The 21,173-nt window shown below is 37.3% G+C and overlaps 3 protein-coding genes across 4 annotated transcripts in view; 1 reads left to right on the top strand and 2 right to left on the bottom strand.

Annotated features, from left to right (window-relative positions):
• Nucleotides 1-1,085, bottom strand: part of LOC113237399 (probable tRNA (uracil-O(2)-)-methyltransferase) — a 5,700-nt gene extending 4,615 nt beyond the window's left edge. For both annotated transcript variants that reach the window (XM_026473839.1, XM_026473840.1), the window contains exon 1: nucleotides 1,047-1,085. The gene's annotated coding sequence lies outside the window, so the exon portion shown is untranslated. The remainder of the gene's footprint in view (nucleotides 1-1,046) is intronic.
• Nucleotides 1,086-15,014: 13,929 nt separating this feature from the next.
• LOC113237676 (39S ribosomal protein L16, mitochondrial) lies at nucleotides 15,015-19,579 on the top strand. The gene is made up of 5 exons (XM_026474285.1): nucleotides 15,015-15,191; nucleotides 15,269-15,346; nucleotides 15,437-15,594; nucleotides 16,082-16,324; nucleotides 18,626-19,579. The coding sequence occupies exons 1-5, from the start codon at nucleotides 15,161-15,163 to the stop codon at nucleotides 18,839-18,841; spliced, it is 726 nt and encodes a 241-aa protein (XP_026330070.1). The 5' UTR covers nucleotides 15,015-15,160; the 3' UTR covers nucleotides 18,842-19,579.
• A 104-nt stretch (nucleotides 19,580-19,683) lies between these two features.
• Nucleotides 19,684-21,173, bottom strand: part of LOC113237675 (transmembrane protein 132B) — a 96,495-nt gene continuing 95,005 nt past the window's right edge. Inside the window, exon 21 of the mRNA XM_026474284.1 lies at nucleotides 19,684-21,081. Coding sequence (XP_026330069.1) covers nucleotides 21,067-21,081 — 15 coding nt within the window. The 3' untranslated portion in view covers nucleotides 19,684-21,066. The remainder of the gene's footprint in view (nucleotides 21,082-21,173) is intronic.

Here is a 21,173-nt window from a genome sequence, read left to right on the forward strand (position 1 = left end):
AATGTTAGCATCACGCGTAATGTTAGCATCACGCGTAATGTTAGCATTACACATTACCCGCGTGATGCATCGCTCGGAAACAGTACGCGCGTGATGCATTACCCGAAACATTACCCGCGTGATATTACCTGAAACAGTACACGTGATGCTTATATTACGCGTGATGCTTAGAACATCACGGAGTGATGTTTGTTTAATACTATTATGCGAAATGCAATGTAAATGCATCTAATTTGGAATATTGCAGTAGAACGATGTTTGTATTAATACCCCAATTATTTCATAATTTACTAAATGGTGTAAAAGGATGGAACCGTAGACAATTTAAAATGAAATTGCATAATTTGTTAATCAGTGCTTGTGCTTGGTTAAATATATTTCGATCTTTCTTGGTAATCTAGAAGGAGATGGATACGCTTTCATACAATCAATCCAAGATGTAAAAACATGAAGGTGGTATCAGTTAATTGCGTAGGTATTGATGTACCATCACTGAAAATTCTGCGAATTGAACTGAAAGCAGAGCTATAAGAGATTTAGTAAAAGTGAGGTTATGTAACAACTTATAAATTAACGTCTGATTTTTGGAGTGCATTTGTTATTTTACAACTTACTAGATGGTGTAAACGAATTAAACAGTAGACATTTAAAATGAAATTGCATAACTTGTTAATCATTGCTTGATTACGTGGCAATTTATAATGTAAAATTTAACCAGGGTGAGTGTAGCTTGCCAGACGGTTCGTAATATTTCGTAATTTTTGTTTGATTCTCTCTAGTAATATGTAAGTAGATCTTGTTTATAATGCAAGTTTATGTTCTAGAAACGCGTTTTATAGGTTGTTTTAAAACGCATCGCTTTTTTAACCGACTTCAAAAAAAGGAGGAGGTTGTTAATTAGTCGGTGTTTTTTTTTTTTTTTAGGTTGTGTGTGTTACACTGTATGACGTTGTGGGTAATAGTAATATCACAGAGTAATATTACTTTTACAGAAATGTGATGTGATATGACATTACTTTTCGAGGTACTGTTTTGCGCACGTCTATTTTATAATCGTAAACAGTGTTGCCAGTAACGCTGGGTCCAATGTCGCCATTTTTCCACAACCTTAGTAGCCTAATGTAGCCGAATTTTAGCTGTGGTAGCCTAAACACCAAATAAAAAACAGCAATAAATAAAATAAAATTTTAGTTTCAAATAAAGTAGAATCTAATGAAAGTAAATAAATTGACATAATAGGGTAAATAATGCTGCCTATTGCTCCCTCCAGGTGTCACCACTGTAGAGCGTTCGGTTTTGACAGCTATAGCCTTAGAATAATAACGCATAGAATGATAGTTTCATACTTAGACTTTTATTTTTTTCCATCCTCTAAGGTTTCATATCAAACGAACTGTCACAAGTGAGGCAAAAATCAAATTCATGTAGTTTTTTTTTATTCATTCATAAGAATTAACATAGGTCGAGTGTCTGGCTCCTGTCAGTATACACGTGTCGAAATTTAAATTGGTACTTTCCGAGTGAAATTGGTTGCCTTTTTTGTATACTTGGTGGTGCTGTTGTTGTGTCTGTGAAGGTAAATTATCCCCTGATGGGGGAGGCGGCTTCTCTACTGGCGGTTTCTTGAATCCGGATTCTCAAATGGATTTCGACCATTATCCCACTCAAAATGTCAATTCCAGGCCTAAAAAACGTGCCAGTGATGAAGCATCTTCCTCCCAAACTACATCGGAACAACCTCCGAAACGTTCTTCAAACGCTCCTCCAAATGCATCTGCCCAACAAACCTACAGCTTACCCGAAGTTGCTGACGGTATGAAATTAAAATATAGTGAATCTGATAAGGGTCCATTTATAGTTCACGTATCGAGAGAAGAGTCCAACCCCTCATCTGGTCTTACAATCAAATTATTGACGTTTGCCCAGTTCCTAAGTAAGAATGGTATACATGGGATTGCAAAAGACGGTATCAAAGCTACAGGGCGCAATCGGGTTGTAGTTACTTTTGTTAGTGCAATATCCGCAAACATATTTATTGAAAATTGTCTCCTCACCGCGAATTCTTACAATGCAATTATCCCCACATTTCTCTTGATAAGAAATGGTATTGTTAGAAACATTCCGATAGAGTGGACTATGGAAGAACTGGTCAAGTCAATTGATTGCACTAATGGCTCCCAAGCCATTAAGGCCAGACGTCTAAACAGGAAAGAATATATTGATAACAAACCACATTGGATCCCATTTGGCACACACGGATTGGGAGGGGTCCCAAACAGTAATGGTCTCTTTCCTTGGCAAAGAGCTACCTGAAAGAGTCCTATGTTATCATACATCCCTTCCGGTAGAGATCTATACTCTAGCAACCATACAGTCAACAATTGCTGCCGCTTTGGTCATGTGAAAGCCCAATGCCGTTCAAAGCCCAGGTGTTTCAGATGTAGCCAACCACATGCTGGAGATTCTTGCGGTACCTCCCAACCAACGTGCTTATATTGTTGTGGCCCCCATATGGCCACGGATCCCTCTTGGCCTGAACAAGCCAGACAGAAATCTATTAAGGTTGTTATGTCAACAGAAAACATCCTATACTCGGAGGCTTCCCTTAGATTCCGGACTGTACGTAAATCTTTTGCTGACAGCGCTCGCCCTATGATAACTCAACCTCCTGCAGCAACCCAATGTTCTCCTACAACCTCTCAACCTCATAATTTCCACCCCTCTTTCCCCAAGCTCCTCCCAAAGAAAAACTGTTTATTTTGAACGCCGACTCTGGGTTTCCCCAAAATCTGGTTTCGATAAAGTAAGCCACAATGACCTTATTATGACTCCGCAGTCCACACAACCTAATGGCTGTGCTATTAATTCAGACTTATCAAACAATACCTCCAGAAACGAAAATTTTATTGAATTACTTATCAACACACTTATCAATATTATTTCTAAATTTGATGATTCCCTACCGTACAATGTCATTCAATCACTGAATAAATTAAACTCTTTAATCCATATTAATAATGACCCCAATCCTACAATGGAACTGTAAGTCAATACGTCATAAAAAACATGAAATAATTGATTTAATAAATAACTATAAGCCCACCATCCTGGCTATCTCGGAAACATGGCTAAAGCCATCTTCGCGTTTTAGGATTCCTGGTTTCTCATGTCTCAGGGATGATAACAACAATGGATATGATGGCTGTGCTCTAATTATTAAAATACCCACTGTTTATTCTTTATTACTCCTTTCTTCTCACTCCCCGAATTTTAATGTCGTAGCAGCTAGAGCTTTAAACATAACATTTGTTTCAGTATACATCCCCCATCCTGATTGATCTATCTTCACTGAACTAGACTTCATCCTTGCTTCTCTCCCATCCCCTCTTGTTGAGCTTGGTGATTTTAATTGTCATCACACAATGTGGGGCTCTAACCATTGTTCATCTCCTGCCACCTTTCTTATTGGTATGCTTGATAATAACAATCTCTGTGTTATAAACGATTGTTCCCCTACGAGAAGAACTTCTCCCGCCCAAAATCCAAAGTTAAAACTAAGTTACTCCCACTAATTACAAATGAGAATTTCCTTGTAATCCATGAGGATTTCATTAACATTCTGCTTTCTGCTGCTGATCTCTCTATCCCTCTTAAAAAATCTAAGAAAGACACCATCTCCTCCCCCCATGATGGGACTCCGACTGTACAGAAACTATTCTAGAACGCAATGGAGCTGAAGAACTTTTTTTGGATAATCCTACTATTGAAAACTTTTTGTCCTTCCAGAAGCTCAATGCTAAATCCAAAAAGCTGTTCTCAAAAAAAAGCGCCTTGGCTGGTCTCAGTTTTGCGAGAATCTCTCTCCTCGTCGTGTAAAATCTTCTTTAGTTTGGAAAAATTTTAAAAAGTTTTCAGGCTCTCGTGTATCCAATACTTTCTCCTGTAATGAGCCCTCAACTTGGATCGATGACTTTATTAATAGATTGGCCCCTGCTTCTGTCCCATCTATGGACTGTTTCCCCCAACTCTAATGATAGAATGGATCAACCATTTTCCTCCGTAGAAATGTCTTCAGTTTTGAACCACCTAAGAGACTCTACACCTGGAATCGATGGTATCCCATACTCTTTTATTAAGAACATCTCAAATTCTTCGAAAACTGTCCTACTTAATATTATCAATAAAGTCTTTGAAAATGGTGATATTCCACACTCCTGGAAACTTCAAGTTGTTATCCCTATTCTTAAACCAGGTAAAGATCCAAGGGATCCTGCCTCATATAGACCCATTGCACTGTCATCAGTATTATGCAAAACTTTGGAACACCTCATCAAAAACAGATTAGAGTGGATATTGGAGAGCAAAGGACTTCTGTCCAGGTCGCAGTTCGGATTCCGTAAGGGTATGGGCACTCTTGACAGCTTCAGTACCTTTTCTACTGAGATCAGACTCGCACTCACCAGAGGATTGTACTTTGTTGGTGTCTTCCTGGACGTGACAGCCGCTTATGACAATGTTCATCTCCCGCTACTCAGGCAAAAAATGCATCAGCTGGGTCTACCAGTGAGAATGATTAACATCATTTATAACATGCTAATGTCTCGCTCCATCTCAGTACGTATCAATGGTTCTCTTCTCCAAGAATGATATGGAAGGGACTCCCACAAGGTTTTGTCTTGAGCCCCATCCTTTATAGTCTATACACTGCTAACCTTGATAAATCTGTTCACTGCTTTTGTGATATTCTACAGTATGCAGACGATTTAGCACTCTATTATTCCTCAGATTCTCTTGATGAATGCACTATCCAACTAAATACTGCCATTAGATACTTGCAAGATTGGCTCACTAATCACTGCCTTCTATCACCCAGTAAAAGCTCAATAGTAGTATTCACAAGAAAAAGACGTGTCCCACATATACAAATTTTCCTAAATGATGAACTGATCCCTGTACACGACAAGGTTAAGTTTCTAGGCTTCTTTTTTGATTCCCACATGACTGGAATCCCTCACCTAAATTATATTAAAAATAAATGTGAAAAGCGTATAAATATTATTAGAGCTCTGTGTGGAGTATGGTGGGGAGCCCACCCTTATACCCAAAAATTGATCTACAATGCTGTAATAAGAAGTCATTTTGATTACGCTTCATTTTTATTAGAACCTTGTAACAAATCCGCTGTTAACTATTGGGATAATATACAGGCTAGATGTCTTCGTGTTATATTAGGAGCGATGAAATCATCTCCAATCAATGCCATGCAGGTTGAGAGCTTAGATCCCTCGTTATGTTTCCGTCGTCAGTATTTATGCGACCGTTTCTTTTTCAAAATCTTACAAAATCCTGGCCACCCCTTACTTGCCCCCTTGACTCAACTAGCGAACCTTGTTACAACTTCTAAATACTGGGAACATAAGAGCCCTCCATGCCTTTTAAAAAGCTTTAACAAATCTCTCATCGGCCCCCCTAACAATCAATACTCTGGTAATCCATTGTTTTTAATTGATTTTGATGCACTAATTTTTAAACCCAACATTGTTACCAATTTTGGAATTGTCAAAGATGACCCTAACGCTGGAATACTTTTTAATAAAATAGTTAATGAGAAATGGAACGGTTGGCTCAATATTTATACAGATGCTTCCAAATCCACCACAGATGATTTTGTTGGCTCTGCCGTCTGGATCCCTACATTTAATATCTCCTTAACTTTTAAATCTCCCTCTAAAGCGTCCGTATATTCGGGTGAGGTGATCGCTGTTTTTGAGGCAGTTTCATATGTTGAATCCCACAAATTAGACAAATCTGTAATTTTTACAGACTCTCGTAGCTGCCAGGACGATCTGTTAAAATTCACGTTTTGTAGCAAAGATGTTCACCCAATCAATCTTAAAACAAAAGAGCTCCTTTACAATTGCTCTAACCTTGGCATACAAATTGTTCTTGTTTGGGTTCCTGGACACTCTGGCATTCCTGGGAACGAACAAACGGATAGATGGGCTAAATGGGCGATTCATTCTGGTACTATTATATATGATAAATGTTTTTCTCAAGACTTACGCTCCCAGGCTAAGATTGATTTACACAATAACTGGAAGACTTACTGGTCGTCTTCTAGCAGACAAAAAGGCAAATATTATGCTGGTCTTCAACCAGTAATACCCAAGAAACCTTGGTTTTTCGAGTTCCGCGAGGCCAGTAAAAGAACAACTTCAACTATCATCCGATTGCGCCTAGGACATAACTGCAGACCCAGTTTTCTTGCTAAGCTCAGGATAAGGGATCACTCCCTTTGTGAGTGCGGTCTTGAAGAACGAACTTTAGACCATATATTTTTTAACTGTGTTTTATATCCCGTCTCTTTATACGATCTTCTTCCAGATTGTATCCCTCGTCCCACAAATTTTTATAGTATCCTTTCTCCCCTAAAACCGTCTCTACTATTTACTCTAGTTAAATATATTGAACAAAATAACATACGGTTATAACTTTTACTATGTGCACAGCATGTGTTTACGCTTTTCATCCAAAGTAGCTGGTCAAATAACCCCGTGTTTTGTCTTTGTCCATAGGATGGTGCAACCGATCATCGTCTGTTGAGTGAATCTTGATAAATATACCGTGTATCTTTCAACCCGGACACTGGCAGAATTGTCCTCAGTGGGACAGAAGCCAAATACCCAAAATAAGAAAAATAAAAAAAACAAATTTTTTGCAAGCTAGTTTTAGTAGTAAGTTAATTTTCGGTTTTAGCATTGACTTTTATTTGTAAGTCAATGGGTTTTAGTGAATATTTATATAAAAATACAAGTTGAAACGCGTTACTTCCTTGTGGGATGTGATGTTAGTATCTATTTTATGTTTGTCTGGCGTATTTTTACACTTCACATTTCGTCATTTTTAGCTAAAATTCTTGATCTGTTCGCGGTGCAAGTTGACCTTGAGCACTGAAGGCCCGCACGCTCGTGTAGGCCCTTTTGACGCGCTTCAATTTGCCTCACTTAGCGTGTGCGGACTAGGTTTCTATGCGTTAGTATTCTAATGCTATAGCTATAATTTGTCAGTGTTTTTGTAAACAAACAAAGTTTTAAAAAACAAGTCTTAAATAATGACCCTCTGTGCAGCAGTTGACTGAAAAATATGGGAATGCATTATTTATTCCCCAAAGAACCGAAAAGAAGAAAACTGTGGGAAAAAGATCTTCGAAGGAAAAAGAACAAACTGAAAACTTGTTATTTTCTGCTGCTACGAACATACATCTGAAGCGAAATACAGGAGAATGTTATAAATATAACCTACATCAACTTTATAACCCCAGTTTCTACAGGCTGTACTCAATTAGCTTTTTTGATGTTTTGATAATGAATCACAAGTATTGATAGGTCTTTTTAATGCACGTAGTAAAAAAACACTAGTTACAAAATACACGGGATATTGCCATCCTTCTTTTGCAAAACAAATATCATGTATTCCTTTTCGTTCCTGGCACTGCTATCATTAATACATTATTCTACTAGTATATGTTATTATTTATTAATTTATTTTTATCTATTTTAGGTGATGAACTTATACACAAAGTATTGAAGAGAACTGCTGAGCGCTTTATATTTTCTTTTACTAAAGTCAAACCAGTCAACTTATTAGCACAACAAGCAACGTTCAAATAGATTGCTAAAGAGGAGAACTTTGTTTTAAAACGTAAAATAAAACAATCTATTAGATTTCGCGGGAAAATCCCGCCGAAACTGACCAACCATAAACAATTTTTCTTTCTTAATGTCAAAGACTTTTTATATTTTCGTGGGGAGCTTACCTTTTCTTTAATGTACGCTCATTTTTTATTAATAAGTGTGCAAACCAAAAGTAGCCTAATAGGAGACCAGTCGCTTTTACGATTTTTTCGTCGCTGAATAGCCCAAATTGCGATAAATCGCCTACGTTGGCCACACTGACCGTAAATACACATTTTTTTAATTAAGAGTTTTGGCTTGGATACAACTCCTTTGAGCCGTGTCTTCGTCTAAATTGGGATCCTCAATAAATATTTTCCATTGTAGTTCTTTTTAAAACGTACAAATTTTAGCTTGAAAATATACAGGGTGTCCGGTAATGAATGTATCATACTGAAATGGCTTATAGCACAGCTTAAGACTGTTCCAATAATGTACATTTAAAAAAAAAGTTGCACTTCATTTTTCAGAGAAACAATTTTTTTTTTAATTTAAGTTTACGCGCCTTCTATATAAAAAAAGTATGAATACCTGTGTGGCCAAGTACTCTAAAATAATGTAGGTTTAATGAGGATTTCAAAATAGTATCATTTCTCATTGTATCTAATGTAAATATGACATTATTGCTATTAATTTACAAAAGGAGTAAATTTTACTAAATAACTATGTTTGCAAAATTGGACCGTTTCTTGTCCTGAATTGTACCCGACCAATGGGGTTTAATAAAGAAAACATTATTAAACATAAATAAAACGTTATTTCTAATATTTACAGTAAATGTTCAAATTGTTTGCCACCGGCTCTGATGCAGGCTCTACATCGACGAATAAAAGCTCTATTAAGCAGCCGTGTATAGCGTCGTTCACAAATTTTTAATGCGGCCGCACGGACGCGTCTACGTAAGTCTTCCAAGGATCGGATCGGTTTGCTGTACACTTCTTCTTTAAGGCAAAAATCCAGTGGATTTAGATCCGGTGAACGCGGAGGCTATAAAATTGACCCCAGACGACCAATCCACCTATTTGGGTATGTCGCATTTAAATATGCATGAACAGATACAGCATAGTGCGCAGGACAGCCGTCATTTTGGAACCAATGGAATTCCCTCAGCTCTTCAGGCACGTCTTCCATTAAATTAGGCAGATCATTTTGTAGGAACTCCAAATAACTTTGGCCAGTAAGAGTCTCCGGTAGTTCAAATGGTCCTATTATTTTTCCATTTGATATTCCCGTCCAATAATTTATTTTAAATTGGTGCTGTGATCGGTCTTCCCGCATAAGATGGGGTTTTGCAGTTGCAAGCTATGAAGGTTGTGTAAATTTAAGTAGCCGTCTCTTTTAAGTGTTGATTCATCGCTCCATAGAATTTTGTTAAAAAACTGGGGGTCTTCCTCTATCTTGGCCAGCATTTGTCGACAAAAACGCAATCTTAAATTATAATCTCTGGGTAGGAGAGTTTGCACGCGTGTGACATGGTATGGATAAAATTTATGTTTCGTTAAAATATCGTGCACAGTCGATTTTCCAATTCCCGTGCGTCGTTCTATTGCTCTCGTCGACGTGGAAGGATCTTGCCGAATTTCTTCAAGAACCATCTCCTCGTATTCATCAAGAGGTGCTCTTCCAGCGCTAATGCCACCAACACCACTACCAGGCATTCTTCCTTCTGAGTAACATTGGTGGACTCTTATAAATACGGCATTAGATGGGTGACGTGCGTTAGGGTATCTTTCTCTGTAAAAAGCTTCAGCTGCTCTTGAGCTGGTACCGCATTCCCTATAAATAATATGCATGTTTGCATATTCTTGTGGCGTATACTGAGTACGTGGCATTTTTATTCACAGATACAAATACCTGTTCAGTCCAGAAACAAGCCAAGTCGTCGCAAATATCACCAAACAAACAAAGTCCAAATCAGTAAGCAAAACTATAGTCCAGTAAAATAGCTAGTTCGTAGTTTACACTGATTGAAAGCAAATCGCAAAGGAACAGAAAACACGTGCAAAACCGATCAAATCGAATGATGCACTAAACCCTTTTCGTTTTTTTTTTACATTTGCTGTTAATTGTCACTCTTTGCCTCTGGTCCAACTCTGACCATTCTTATCATATGAACAAAAGACAGGCGGAATGTGGCTATCGTGCCAGTGGCAAATAACGGTCACACGTGGTACTTTAAAGACAACAATTGAAAAATTACTTTGATTGGATTTTTGCATAATTTTGCTGTAAATAAGTTTTAAATAAAGTTTTATTAATGCCTAATATTATTTTTTATCAAAACTCAATAGTCAAGAACAATTCAGGATAAGAAATGTTCCAATTTTGCAAACATAGTGTTTTAGTAAAATTTACTTCGTTTGCACATTAATAGCAATAATTTCATATTTACAATAGATACAATGAGAAATGATACCATTTTGGAATCCTCATTAAAGCGAAATTATTTTAAAGTACTTGGCCACACAGGTTTTCGTACTTTTTTTTTTATACAGAAGGCGCGTAAACTTCGTAAAAAATAAATTTTTTCTCTGAAAAATGAAGTGAAACTTTTTTTTAAATATACATTACTTAGTCATACCATTTACTGCTTATCTAAAGACACAGTTAACGTAGAATATTATGACACCAAAAAACCAAATAAATTCATTCATTTGTAGTCATAGAGCACAAAAACCTAAAATAAGGTAAAAATAATTAACTTTTAAGAAAAAAAACCCTTCCTTAGGTACTACATGGGATATAATTTTTTTTGCATTTTTTTTGGAACAGTCTTAAGCTGTGCTGTAAGCCATTTCAGTATGATACATTCATTACCGGACACCCGGTATATTTGTTTTGAAGTGTATAACAGATGACATGGAACGACTGACATAGAAGAATAAAAAACTAGTTAGAAATCCTTCTTAACATTCCCTCTCCTCTTCACTGGAGACCTATTGATTCCATTAGATAGAAGAGCCTTGGCTTGTACAGTGGCTTTGTAATCTTGTTAGCTATATTCTTCTTCGATGGCACTTTCCGCGCATTAGCGAACATATTAATGTTCCCTTTATTTTTTAGTAAACATTTTCGAAGGAAGAAGTGCCGCCTCTGAACGTGCATGTGTTTCGTGAGGTGGTGCCTTTCTATAGGGTTCATACTAAGTTTTAGAGCAGGCTCACTAGCAATCAGCAACAACACTATGGTTTGCACCTCCATAGCTATGTGCTCAATTATTCGCTTCAGCCACAGTAGTTCGCGATTAGCTTCACTTGCAGCTACAATTTCAGCTTCGCTTGATGAAAGTGCTACTGTTTTCTGACACTGACTTTGCCAGGAGATAGCTCCACTGGAAAACACGCAGACCATCCCTGATGTAGATCGTCCTGTGGTTGGATCACCTCCAAGATCAGCATCGGTATACGTAACAATGTATCTATTATTACCTCTGTATGTAATGCCGTACTCCATTGTACCTCTAACGTAGCGAAATATTCTTTTGACTCCAACTGCGAATGCCATATCTGGTCTTGTACCTACCATAAGATACGATAAAGCACCTACTGCTTCACGATATGGGAACTGACATTGGTTCTCAGTTGTCGTTACTCTTCGAATATCCTTTACAATCGGAGTTGGTGCGGGCTTGCAGTTTGTCATACCAAAACGTTATAAAACTTTTCTCGCATAGCGCTTCTGATCTATTTTGATAGATCCATCGTCATTACACTTTATTTCTATGCCAAGAAAGTATGACGCAGGCTTAGTAGTAATTTTGAATCTTTTTCTGAGCTCTTCGTACCAATTTTTCACTCCCTTCTCCTCAGATGCAGCTACCAATCCGTCATCGACATATTACAACTATTTTCTCACCTTCCTTGCCTGCTCTGGTGAACAGGCACGGATGTGCAGAACTTTGTTGAAAACCAATTTGTATTATATATTCGGTAATGCAAGCGTTCCAGCACCTCGTTGCTTGTTTTAACCCATACAGGCTTTTCTTAAGTTTGCATACCATTTTACAGTCGTTATCAGTCAGGCCTTCTGGTGGCTTCATGTATCTCTCCTCGTTCAAGATGCCATAGAGAAATGCAGTTGACACATGAAATTGTGCTAGCTTCATTTTCTCTTTAGCGGCTACAATCAGCAAGGCTCTTATAGTGCTTGTCTTAGCAACAGGACCAAATGTTTCATAATAGTCGAGTCCTTTCTTTTGAGTAAACCCTTTAGTTACCAATCGGGCTTTGTATCTCTCGATAGCACCGTCGGGTTTAGTCTTTACCTTGTAGATCCATTTACATGGGATGACTTTCCTATTCTTAGGTAATGGTACCATTTCCCACGTGTCATTTTCTTTAAGAGAATTCAACTCATTACTCATAGCTTCAATCCATTTATTTTTTGTCAGGATAAAGCATTGCATCCTTGAATGTCTTTGGTTCTAAATTTGCAGGCTCTATATTATCAGCAACATTCATAACATAGTTGTTGAACTTAGTAGGTAGTTCGATTTTATCTCTCGGTCTCAGTGTTCTCAAGCCTTCAGATTCTACATCATGTGCAGAGAGATAATCGTCACTTCCTAACTCTGTGTCAATTTCTCTGCGTAAATCAATGGACTTGTCAAAGATGTTATCTTCATCACAAATTTTATCGTTTTCATCGTCGTAAACTGTTGTCACTGAGTATCTCTTGCACTATTGTGCAAGAGATACTCAGTGACAGTGACAAATATGTATCTCTTGCACTATTGTGCAAGAGATACATATTTGTCCAGTAGTTTTTGTCTCTGCCAACATTCATCAAGTTTCTCGTGTACTTCTCCTTTTTCTTCCAGAAAATAGATTTGGCGAAATTGAGTGAAGTCATCTTTAAACAGTACGAAATATCTGTACTTGGAAAATTAAAATCTAAAAAGGCCGTCAGCGTGTATCATCTCTCCTGGGCATGTCGCTCTCTCTCTCTCTTGTGCCAAATTTGAATCGATGGGCTTTACCAAAAATGCATCCTTCACAATACTCTGAATTTAATTTCAGTTTTATGCCTAGTGCTAACGCACAAAAAAAAGCGCAGCCGGCCCGCTTTCCACACTTCGCCTCGCATCGTAACTGTCATTTAAAAAAAAATATATTAAATCTAGCAATACTTATCTTATTTAAATTTTGTATTGAGAACTGAAAGATAAATGGTGCATGCCAATTAATTTGAAAAAAATTGGGACAATCCAAATGCAATGATAAATTAAAAATGTAGTAATAAATTATATTAATCTTGGATGCGTGCAGACAAAAAACCGCCGTGCGTTAGTTTCTGTTTAAAAGCCAGCTGATTTGAGCATCCCACGTTCTGAGCTGGACCAGCACAAGCGCAACAGGCTGGGAAATTAATAGGAAGAGCGCCGCCCAAAGCTTGACAGCAAGCGATCATCAACTGTGAATGAATGAGTAAATGTACAGCATATCAGCCAGAAAATTTACACAAATGCTTATTGCTAATCACTGAAGCTGTGAATGCCTCAAACAATACATGGATTGTGCTAAAAAACAAGATTATAGTCATTAACAGAACTTTACGAATTGGGTGTTGTGATTAAGTTTATGAAGACTTATATGAATCACAGCATACATAATGTGCGAACACATATATACCAAAAGGTATATCGATTGCGGGATTGCAACGAATTAAATGACGATTTCAATGAACATTTCAATGAACATACAAAATGTGGTTGTGCAAACACAACACACTTGAGATTTATTACGCAACTGACTTTGCGCGAATGCAATGCGAATTGACTGCGTGAATGCAAAAATGTGTGGGATTTGGGATGTAAATGGGTAGAGATTGGAACGAACTCACAGATTTCCTTTCTTGTACAAAATGGCGTGCGCTGGCGCTGCTGCGTGCGCGTTTCTGAATTTATCCGGCTCGAAGGACCACTTGTTTACGCAGGAATGCAGGGTGTAAAAGAAAGATCTTCTGTTCGTTTTCAAGATGCTGAATGTAATATACTTAGAAATCAAAATGAATACAAAAAAGAAGAATATTTAAAACAATGAGCGTTTGATGGTCTAATTCTCGCAGAGTGAGAATAAAAATGACAGCTCCTATGCGAGGCGAAGTGCGGGAGGCGGGCCGGCTGCGCTTTTTTGTCGCGTGCGTTAACACTTAGCTCTTTCTCAATTATCTTTTTCACATTTGCTTTGTTCTGGTATCCTAAACGTTCGTGATATAATTGAATCATGTTGGAGTTATCTAAGAGATTGATCTCACGAGGACTTCTAACATTTGTAGCCATTAGTTTGTACAGGCCTCCATGTGCATCTCTTTTTTCAATCGATGGATCTCGCCCTTCTTCAAATTTCATAACACATATTTTAGTTCGAGATTCAAACACAGTGTCTTGAGACAGATTACAGAACGCTGTGATACTTCAGCATAAGTGCTTCAACCTTAGTGTCATTTTCACTAGCATTTGTTAGAGCTCTTTCATGAGTACATCTGCGTCGTGAGATTTTCAATATTCCGATCACTCTTATTCATTAAAAATAGCCAGCTAGATTTGAAACTGAAATACTGCTCAGGAAGAGTATCTAGTATTTTACATATCAATAAATCTCTGGAAGATCATTTCCTTCTATTTCGGTGTTTAAATCATACCATATATTTTTGAGAGTCGAAATATGTGTGGCCATATCTTGCTCCTCGCTTTTTTAATAGCGGAAGAACCTATACAAAGATCATAGCTTTTGTCTTCCTTTGCTCCATCATAAAACCTGTGAAACTGTGGAAAGCCACATCTCACGTGACGTTTCACATCGCATTACTTTTTGCAATGTTTCTTTCAGTTCTAATACATTATGTTTTCACTTTCTCTTAATTCTCTTATTTGGGTTTACTAAATAGTCTTCTATGCGGCGGGAGTCAATATTTACGTTTTCACTTTCACTTAAATCACATTTATTGTTATACACATTAATATAATTAGTAAAATTTTCAAGACAAAATCTTTTGTAGTTTGATTTAAAATACGGAATATAGTTCTAACTTTCTTCATCACTACTTCTTTTTTCGCATTTTCTTCATAATGTACTTAAAATAAAAAGAATCTTTGTAAAAACTGTGCTTGTAACTTTAAGATGACGCAATCCCACACAACATTTTTTGTGTAGGGAGGGAGGAATGCACATCAGCGATGGGTGAGTCGAATTATTCAGCTCTATTAACTTTACTCGAATTACTCCCACCACGAGTCAACTCGAGCTAGGTATTACTTTTTTAATCATAGTATGTAACAGTTGTCATATAGACAGTTTGTACGGTCGATTTTCATTTTTAACCTCATTTTTGTATTCGAACGAAAAATGTACATCCAAGAAAATATCTAAGATCTCACTGGAGTCGACAATTTCCGTGACCAAAAATTCTTTTTCGAATCTTACAATATGCTGTCTAAAAGGCTGTGTTTTACGCTAAGTAAGTAACGTATTTGTTACGGTAATAGATTTGTAGTTTTAATTATGAAATTTACTTAAAAATGTATACCTTTTAAGGTCTTCTGAGACCTGACGCGCTGCAGGTAACGAGCGTATCGGGTTTAAAGTATTTCCCGCCACCTAAAAACTATGATCGTAAGTAACATATTTTTAGTATATAAACTGTTCTTACCAAAACGAATTCGTTTCTTACTTATAAGTCACTTACTTATTTGTAATTTTTAGATATTGAAATACCCGAACGTCAAAGACTGCGCATGTATGACAAGGTGCCTCAATATCCACCCAATTTGAAGCCACCTAAGATGCAAAAGAGATTGAGGTACATGCGTGGACCTGAGCCCTTACACAATACTCTACAATTAAAGCAATATGGAATTGTTGTAAGTTTTGTTTTCTATGAATATCTTTAAAGTATTAGTACTTTAATATTTATTTATTTATAGGTGATTTGTGTCACAATTAAATATTTGATTAACCAATCAAACTATGACTTATATTAAAATTGTTTTAAATTATTTAGAATAGAATATTATATTTATTATATTATATTTATAGATAAAACATGGACACTAACATTTTAACACTATTGTGTGAGACAACCTAATTTTTATCAAAAATTTGTTCTTGTAAAATATTAGTAAAATATTAATTGTGTTCTTTAGTTGATTTATTATTTTCCCTTTAGAAATGCTGTTGATTATTTATCACAATTAATAAAAAAAAAAAATTGTACATAATGAGAACTGTAATTTTACTTAGAGTACTGACTTTGTGCTTAGTTTTTATTTGTTCCTTTGTATTTTGACACATATAAGAGAATATATTTTTACAATTCCTTATTTATTTCTTCTATTTTTTATTTATTAGGCCACAGGAGGAGGCAGAATGAAACATGAGCATTTTGAAATGGCTCGTCTTCAAGTAGCTAGAAGGTTGGACCAGAAGAGAATGTTTGCCATCTGGAGAATAGAACCTCCATGGCAACCTGTGACTAAGAAAGGTCAGGGCCAGCGTATGGGGGGAGGTAAGGGTGCTATTGACCATTATGTCACACCTATCAAAGCAGGCCGGATTATACTTGAAGTTGGAGGCAAATGTGAATATGCAGAGGTATGATACATTTTTAAATATTAGGTCCTTATCTATGAAATTGCACTTTTATATAAAGAGAATTGAAATAAAAGTGCTTAATGAAAAATATACATTTGATCCCAAGTAATGGCCATTATTGTTTGGTTTGTTTGTTTTGGCATTTTAATGGAAGTTCATTGAGGCCATAATTGCTATAGAAATCATGGGGATGGAAATCGATGAGCTGTTTGTAGGCATTTTCCACCTAATCAGATTTTTTTTCCCTTTAATACCTTTTCCAAATTCTGAAAAATAACAAAAATTAGTTGGAGCAAAGCCCGGTGAGTATTGTGGATGACGGAGAGTTTCCAGTTGTAACCACTGTCGTTTTGAGAAGGTCCAATGTGCAGTGTGTGGACAAGCGTTGTGTTACTTGGTCCTTGGTGTAACAGACTGGTGTCCACGACTCTACGTCGAGGCGCCTGTTTTGCGTGTGGTGTCATTTGCGAGTTATTTTTGTTTAATAATATTATCGTCATGCGCCTGATAGTAAGCTACTCGCCTGTCCTTATGGACTGTTATCAGTTGAAGGGCCACTAAGAGCTTTAAATCACAAAGATTTAAGGGCCACTACCACAGCGCCTGTTGCTCTGATATGTAAGTTGACAAGTCCCATGTGCCTGTAATTTCACGAGCACCCTTACCATTTGAAACCGGAAGACAGTAATGCTGACATTACTGCTTGGGAGCAGAAATAAGTAAGGTGGCAGTACTTCCCTGGACGAACTCTTTCACAAGGAGCTGTACTGCTACCAAGTTCCACACCCAACAGATGGTGGCCAATGGCGTCAGTAGCTCTGACGATATGCAGGCTGTTCTGATTGCAGTATTTGATTAGCCATTCCATTTCCTGCGGTGGTGGTACATTAGTCTCCGCCATATAGATAGAGGCGAGCACCGCTTCAGGCAGGCCCATGGCCGCGTCAGCTAAGAGCTTAACAGCACTTAGATCTCTGAACAGAATTCCATTAGTGGCTGTGCATATAAATTATTAGAGTAATATATGCAAGTTTGTGGTTCATCTGAGATGGTAGGATGGATAGTAGCTTACCTCTCTGATGTGAGAGTCCATTTATTTGGCTGCGGGCACTGATCTACGGTTCCTGGATCAGTGCCACGGCTGTGTTGTTTGTCTCCAACCATTTCCGGAGCTGACTGCTGCTGACCGTTACGGTCTGACTATGGTCGAGGTGGCTTTGGACGATTTGTACTTTACTGAGCGAGGGCAACCACCATCAGACAGCAGCTCCTCGTCCTCGGTCGGATGTCTCCCATCCCCGACACGCACTCTTCATCACTCTTAGCCGCCACCAGTTTATCAGTGGCGTCCGCAGACGCGGGTTAGGGAAGGCCTTTTTCTTCTCTGGGGATGACAGTGGAGGTGAAGGGCTCGAGGGAAATATCCATCGGTGCATTGCCTGTTCCCCCCTTCTCAGGCGGCGCATCCGTGTACACGTGCCCCTTTTCGATCTGAACCTGAGGTAGACCGTAACTACCTGAAAAGTGAAACGCCAGTCGTACTAGGACAGCAGGGACCAGTTCTTTGGGGAGCCTCACCACCACGAAGGTATGTCCACTTTGCTGCTGCAGCTTGTGGACAAACCAGCGGTGCGCCTCCATCCAAAGGTTTTGCTACTTGAGGATGCGATCAATTCGGCGCGCATCCTCCCAAAGGCGAGGGATAAGCAGACCGCCGACCATCCTGCGGGGAGCCTTCAACCCATTTTTTAGTGAGAGGGGCTCCCTGGATGGCAGCCTGATGGTGCTAATGGCGCCCTCTAGCCACTGGAATGTGGCTGTGTCTTGACACCAGTTTCAGGGATCCGTCACTGTAGACAGGTTTACCCCTAAATTGTGGGCCGACATCCTCCTCTGATGCCTGCGCCGAACCTGAGTCGGCATCGGGGCTCCGTATGTAGCCAGTTTTGGCCGAGGTGATCACCGCCATCAATTTTGGCTTGGTGACCTCTGCGTATGTGCGTTGTTGCGCGGGCCTATCAACCTTTTGCCGTTTGTGTCTGCCTCTCGGAGACCTCGTCTTGTAGAGGCGGTAGATGTTTAGCATTGGCCAATGGTCGAGAAAGTATTCGAGCTCGCGCGCATCGCGTTACATTATCTTATTATAAATACATATAACTACATACGTTCTAATCTTCAATTATTATTATAGTTATTCAAATAAACTAAACTTTTTATCCCAAATTCGAATTAATTAATACATTATTGTTTTCTATTTCTACTATATAGTATATTAAAAATTATGTTTTGATTATCTCCTAGGTACATACAATGCTGAGAATAGTAGCAGAGAGGTTACCTTTTAAAGCTGAAGCCGTTTCTGAAGAGATTATGGAGCAAAAAGCAGCTCAAGAAAAGTGGGAAGAGGAAAACAATCAGAACAAATACACTATGAAGTATATCATACAGAACAATATGGGTGGGTGTCATAAGATGCTTTCACCATTTGACCATCGCTGGTGTGGAAAATATTTGTAGTAACATTTTTAGACCAATTATGATATAATAAAAAACGTACTATGTAGAGATTAAGAATTCACGTTTCAAATTTGTGTCTTTTGTCCGTTCTTAATATACATATATATTAGTACCATCCAAAATGGCCCCACAAGATGTTGAGTTCTGGAATAGAGCCCGTCACACCATAGATAATCAGTACGTATATATTTAAATAAAACACAATGTATCTTTAATAATAGTTTATTAAATTTGACATTTTTATGAAAGGATTTCCGTGACAAGCCTCATTTTGCATACATGTATACCTTGTAGCAATAATTATTCATAAACTTCTTTATATATTATGGCAAAAACTCAACAAAAACAAAGTTTATAGTAACAAATACTACAGCATAGATTACTTGGTATCCTGTGACTCATTCCTAACCTAACGACAAAAGCCCATGATACATAGCCAATATTTTACTATGTGCAATTAGGCATAGTTGAGCATGTTGAAAGATCGTATGTACTAAATAGGCCACAAGAAACATTTTGCCCAACATTGCACTTCTAAGTTCTTACAATATAAAATACTGACATGTACTTGCTCCTATTATAAATATAGGTCCACAATAATACACAATTACAAGATCAAAACATTTACTATTTAGTGTACAACTGTAATATTTCGTCATACGTGTGCAATCTACTCCATCCGTAATAAGCATCTCTACCATATTTATTTCCTATTTCTGCAATGTCATCTCCACAAATACCTATAAATTATATAACGTCATAACAATATTTACAAAGCCTAAGGAACTAACTTACAAGTAAATGCAATTTACATTGTCAATAAATTAATATATTGTTTATAGTGTTTACAATATTATACAAGCGCTAGGTTTTGTATATGATATGGCTTTATAAGACTGATTGCCGTTGAATCAATCTGTAGCAGTCGTTTATTTTATCACAAGATCAAACTTCTTTTTATTCAAAATTTGCTGTAAACTAATGGATGTTTTAGAATATCTTAAAGTCTCTTAAGGACAACTCTAAATGTAACTGTCCTTTGTGCTAGCAAGCAAAATTGCAAAAAGTATGATACTAATATTTAGGGATAAATACTTAAAACAACCAATTCAAACTTACAATTAACGGTGGTATAGAGGAACATTTTAAAGCTGATAAGCTTAACTGTTACAAATCGTGGGTTAATAAAGAACAAAATAATGTACTTTGAGCAATTATTGCTCAATATAAATTTGACTAGTTGTGTATCTTATACTAAGCTTACCGTACTATGATTATTACCCTAAACACTGGCATTTCGCAGTCTTAAAATCTATTCACTGTAGACAAAAAATCAATTTGCAATCTAAGTGGAATGATACAAAATAATTATGTACACAATATCTAGAAACGTTGCAGAAATATTTAAAATCATGACAAACATTATTTAGACATTACCTAAGCTATAATAAGTTAGACAAAAGTGAGGTAGCAGTTTTACCTTCTAATGGAAAAATATGTACACATCTAGGACAAATGCAAACTTTTTGTATTTGGTTTAAGATTACTATAATGTAGTAAACAACACAGCTAGATGCTCAAGTATTTAGACAATAATTTAGCTTACTTATTCAATTAGCCCGAATAGTTTATATATCAATATACAGACATCGCGTGTACACGTTTATATAATATCTAATTAATATAATATCATTGACATATGAGTATTACCTACTTGCACACAACTATTATTATGTATGAGTACTTAAATATGTGCAGCTTTGTTGTTGACTAGAGTAAATACGTTTACCGATAAGTTTAGGTTGGTATAAAACAGTTACATTTTGTATATTTTCGATTCTGATCACTGCAAGGATCCACATTGAGACATATATTGTATTAATGTTGAGGATAATACCTTGACCACTAACAACAAATTATTCGTAGGCTTCACTCAAGTGCTCTAATAAGAACTTCAGTTGGGTTTTCATGAAGTTATTTTTGTGTGCGATGGATTCGCAGAGCAGTTTGGTGGGGGCGATGATGTTGCGGTTGCTAAAATTCTCGTATACGTGCGCGTTGTCAGAGAAGTTGTTGTTGTGCGCGTCAATGGTAGTATCCTCAGGGTCCGCGGGGGCGGATATATCAGCCCGTGCATTGTATGCGTCGATTGGAGGAGCTTTGATGATATGCTGATACTTAAACGTTGACAATATCTGCCGGATCTTTGCAATGATCTGCTCTACTCAGGCGTTTGATTCCTGCGAAAAATTTTAAAATATACGTGAGTCAAATTGCGCCGCCGCAAAATTAAAATTGAAGTTTAGAATTTCTAGATATAATGACTTCCACG

The sequence above is a fragment of the Hyposmocoma kahamanoa genome, unplaced genomic scaffold (genome assembly GCF_003589595.1).
Source record: "Hyposmocoma kahamanoa isolate Upper Pololo Valley unplaced genomic scaffold, ASM358959v1 93, whole genome shotgun sequence".
Taxonomy (NCBI): Eukaryota; Metazoa; Arthropoda; class Insecta; order Lepidoptera; family Cosmopterigidae; genus Hyposmocoma; species Hyposmocoma kahamanoa.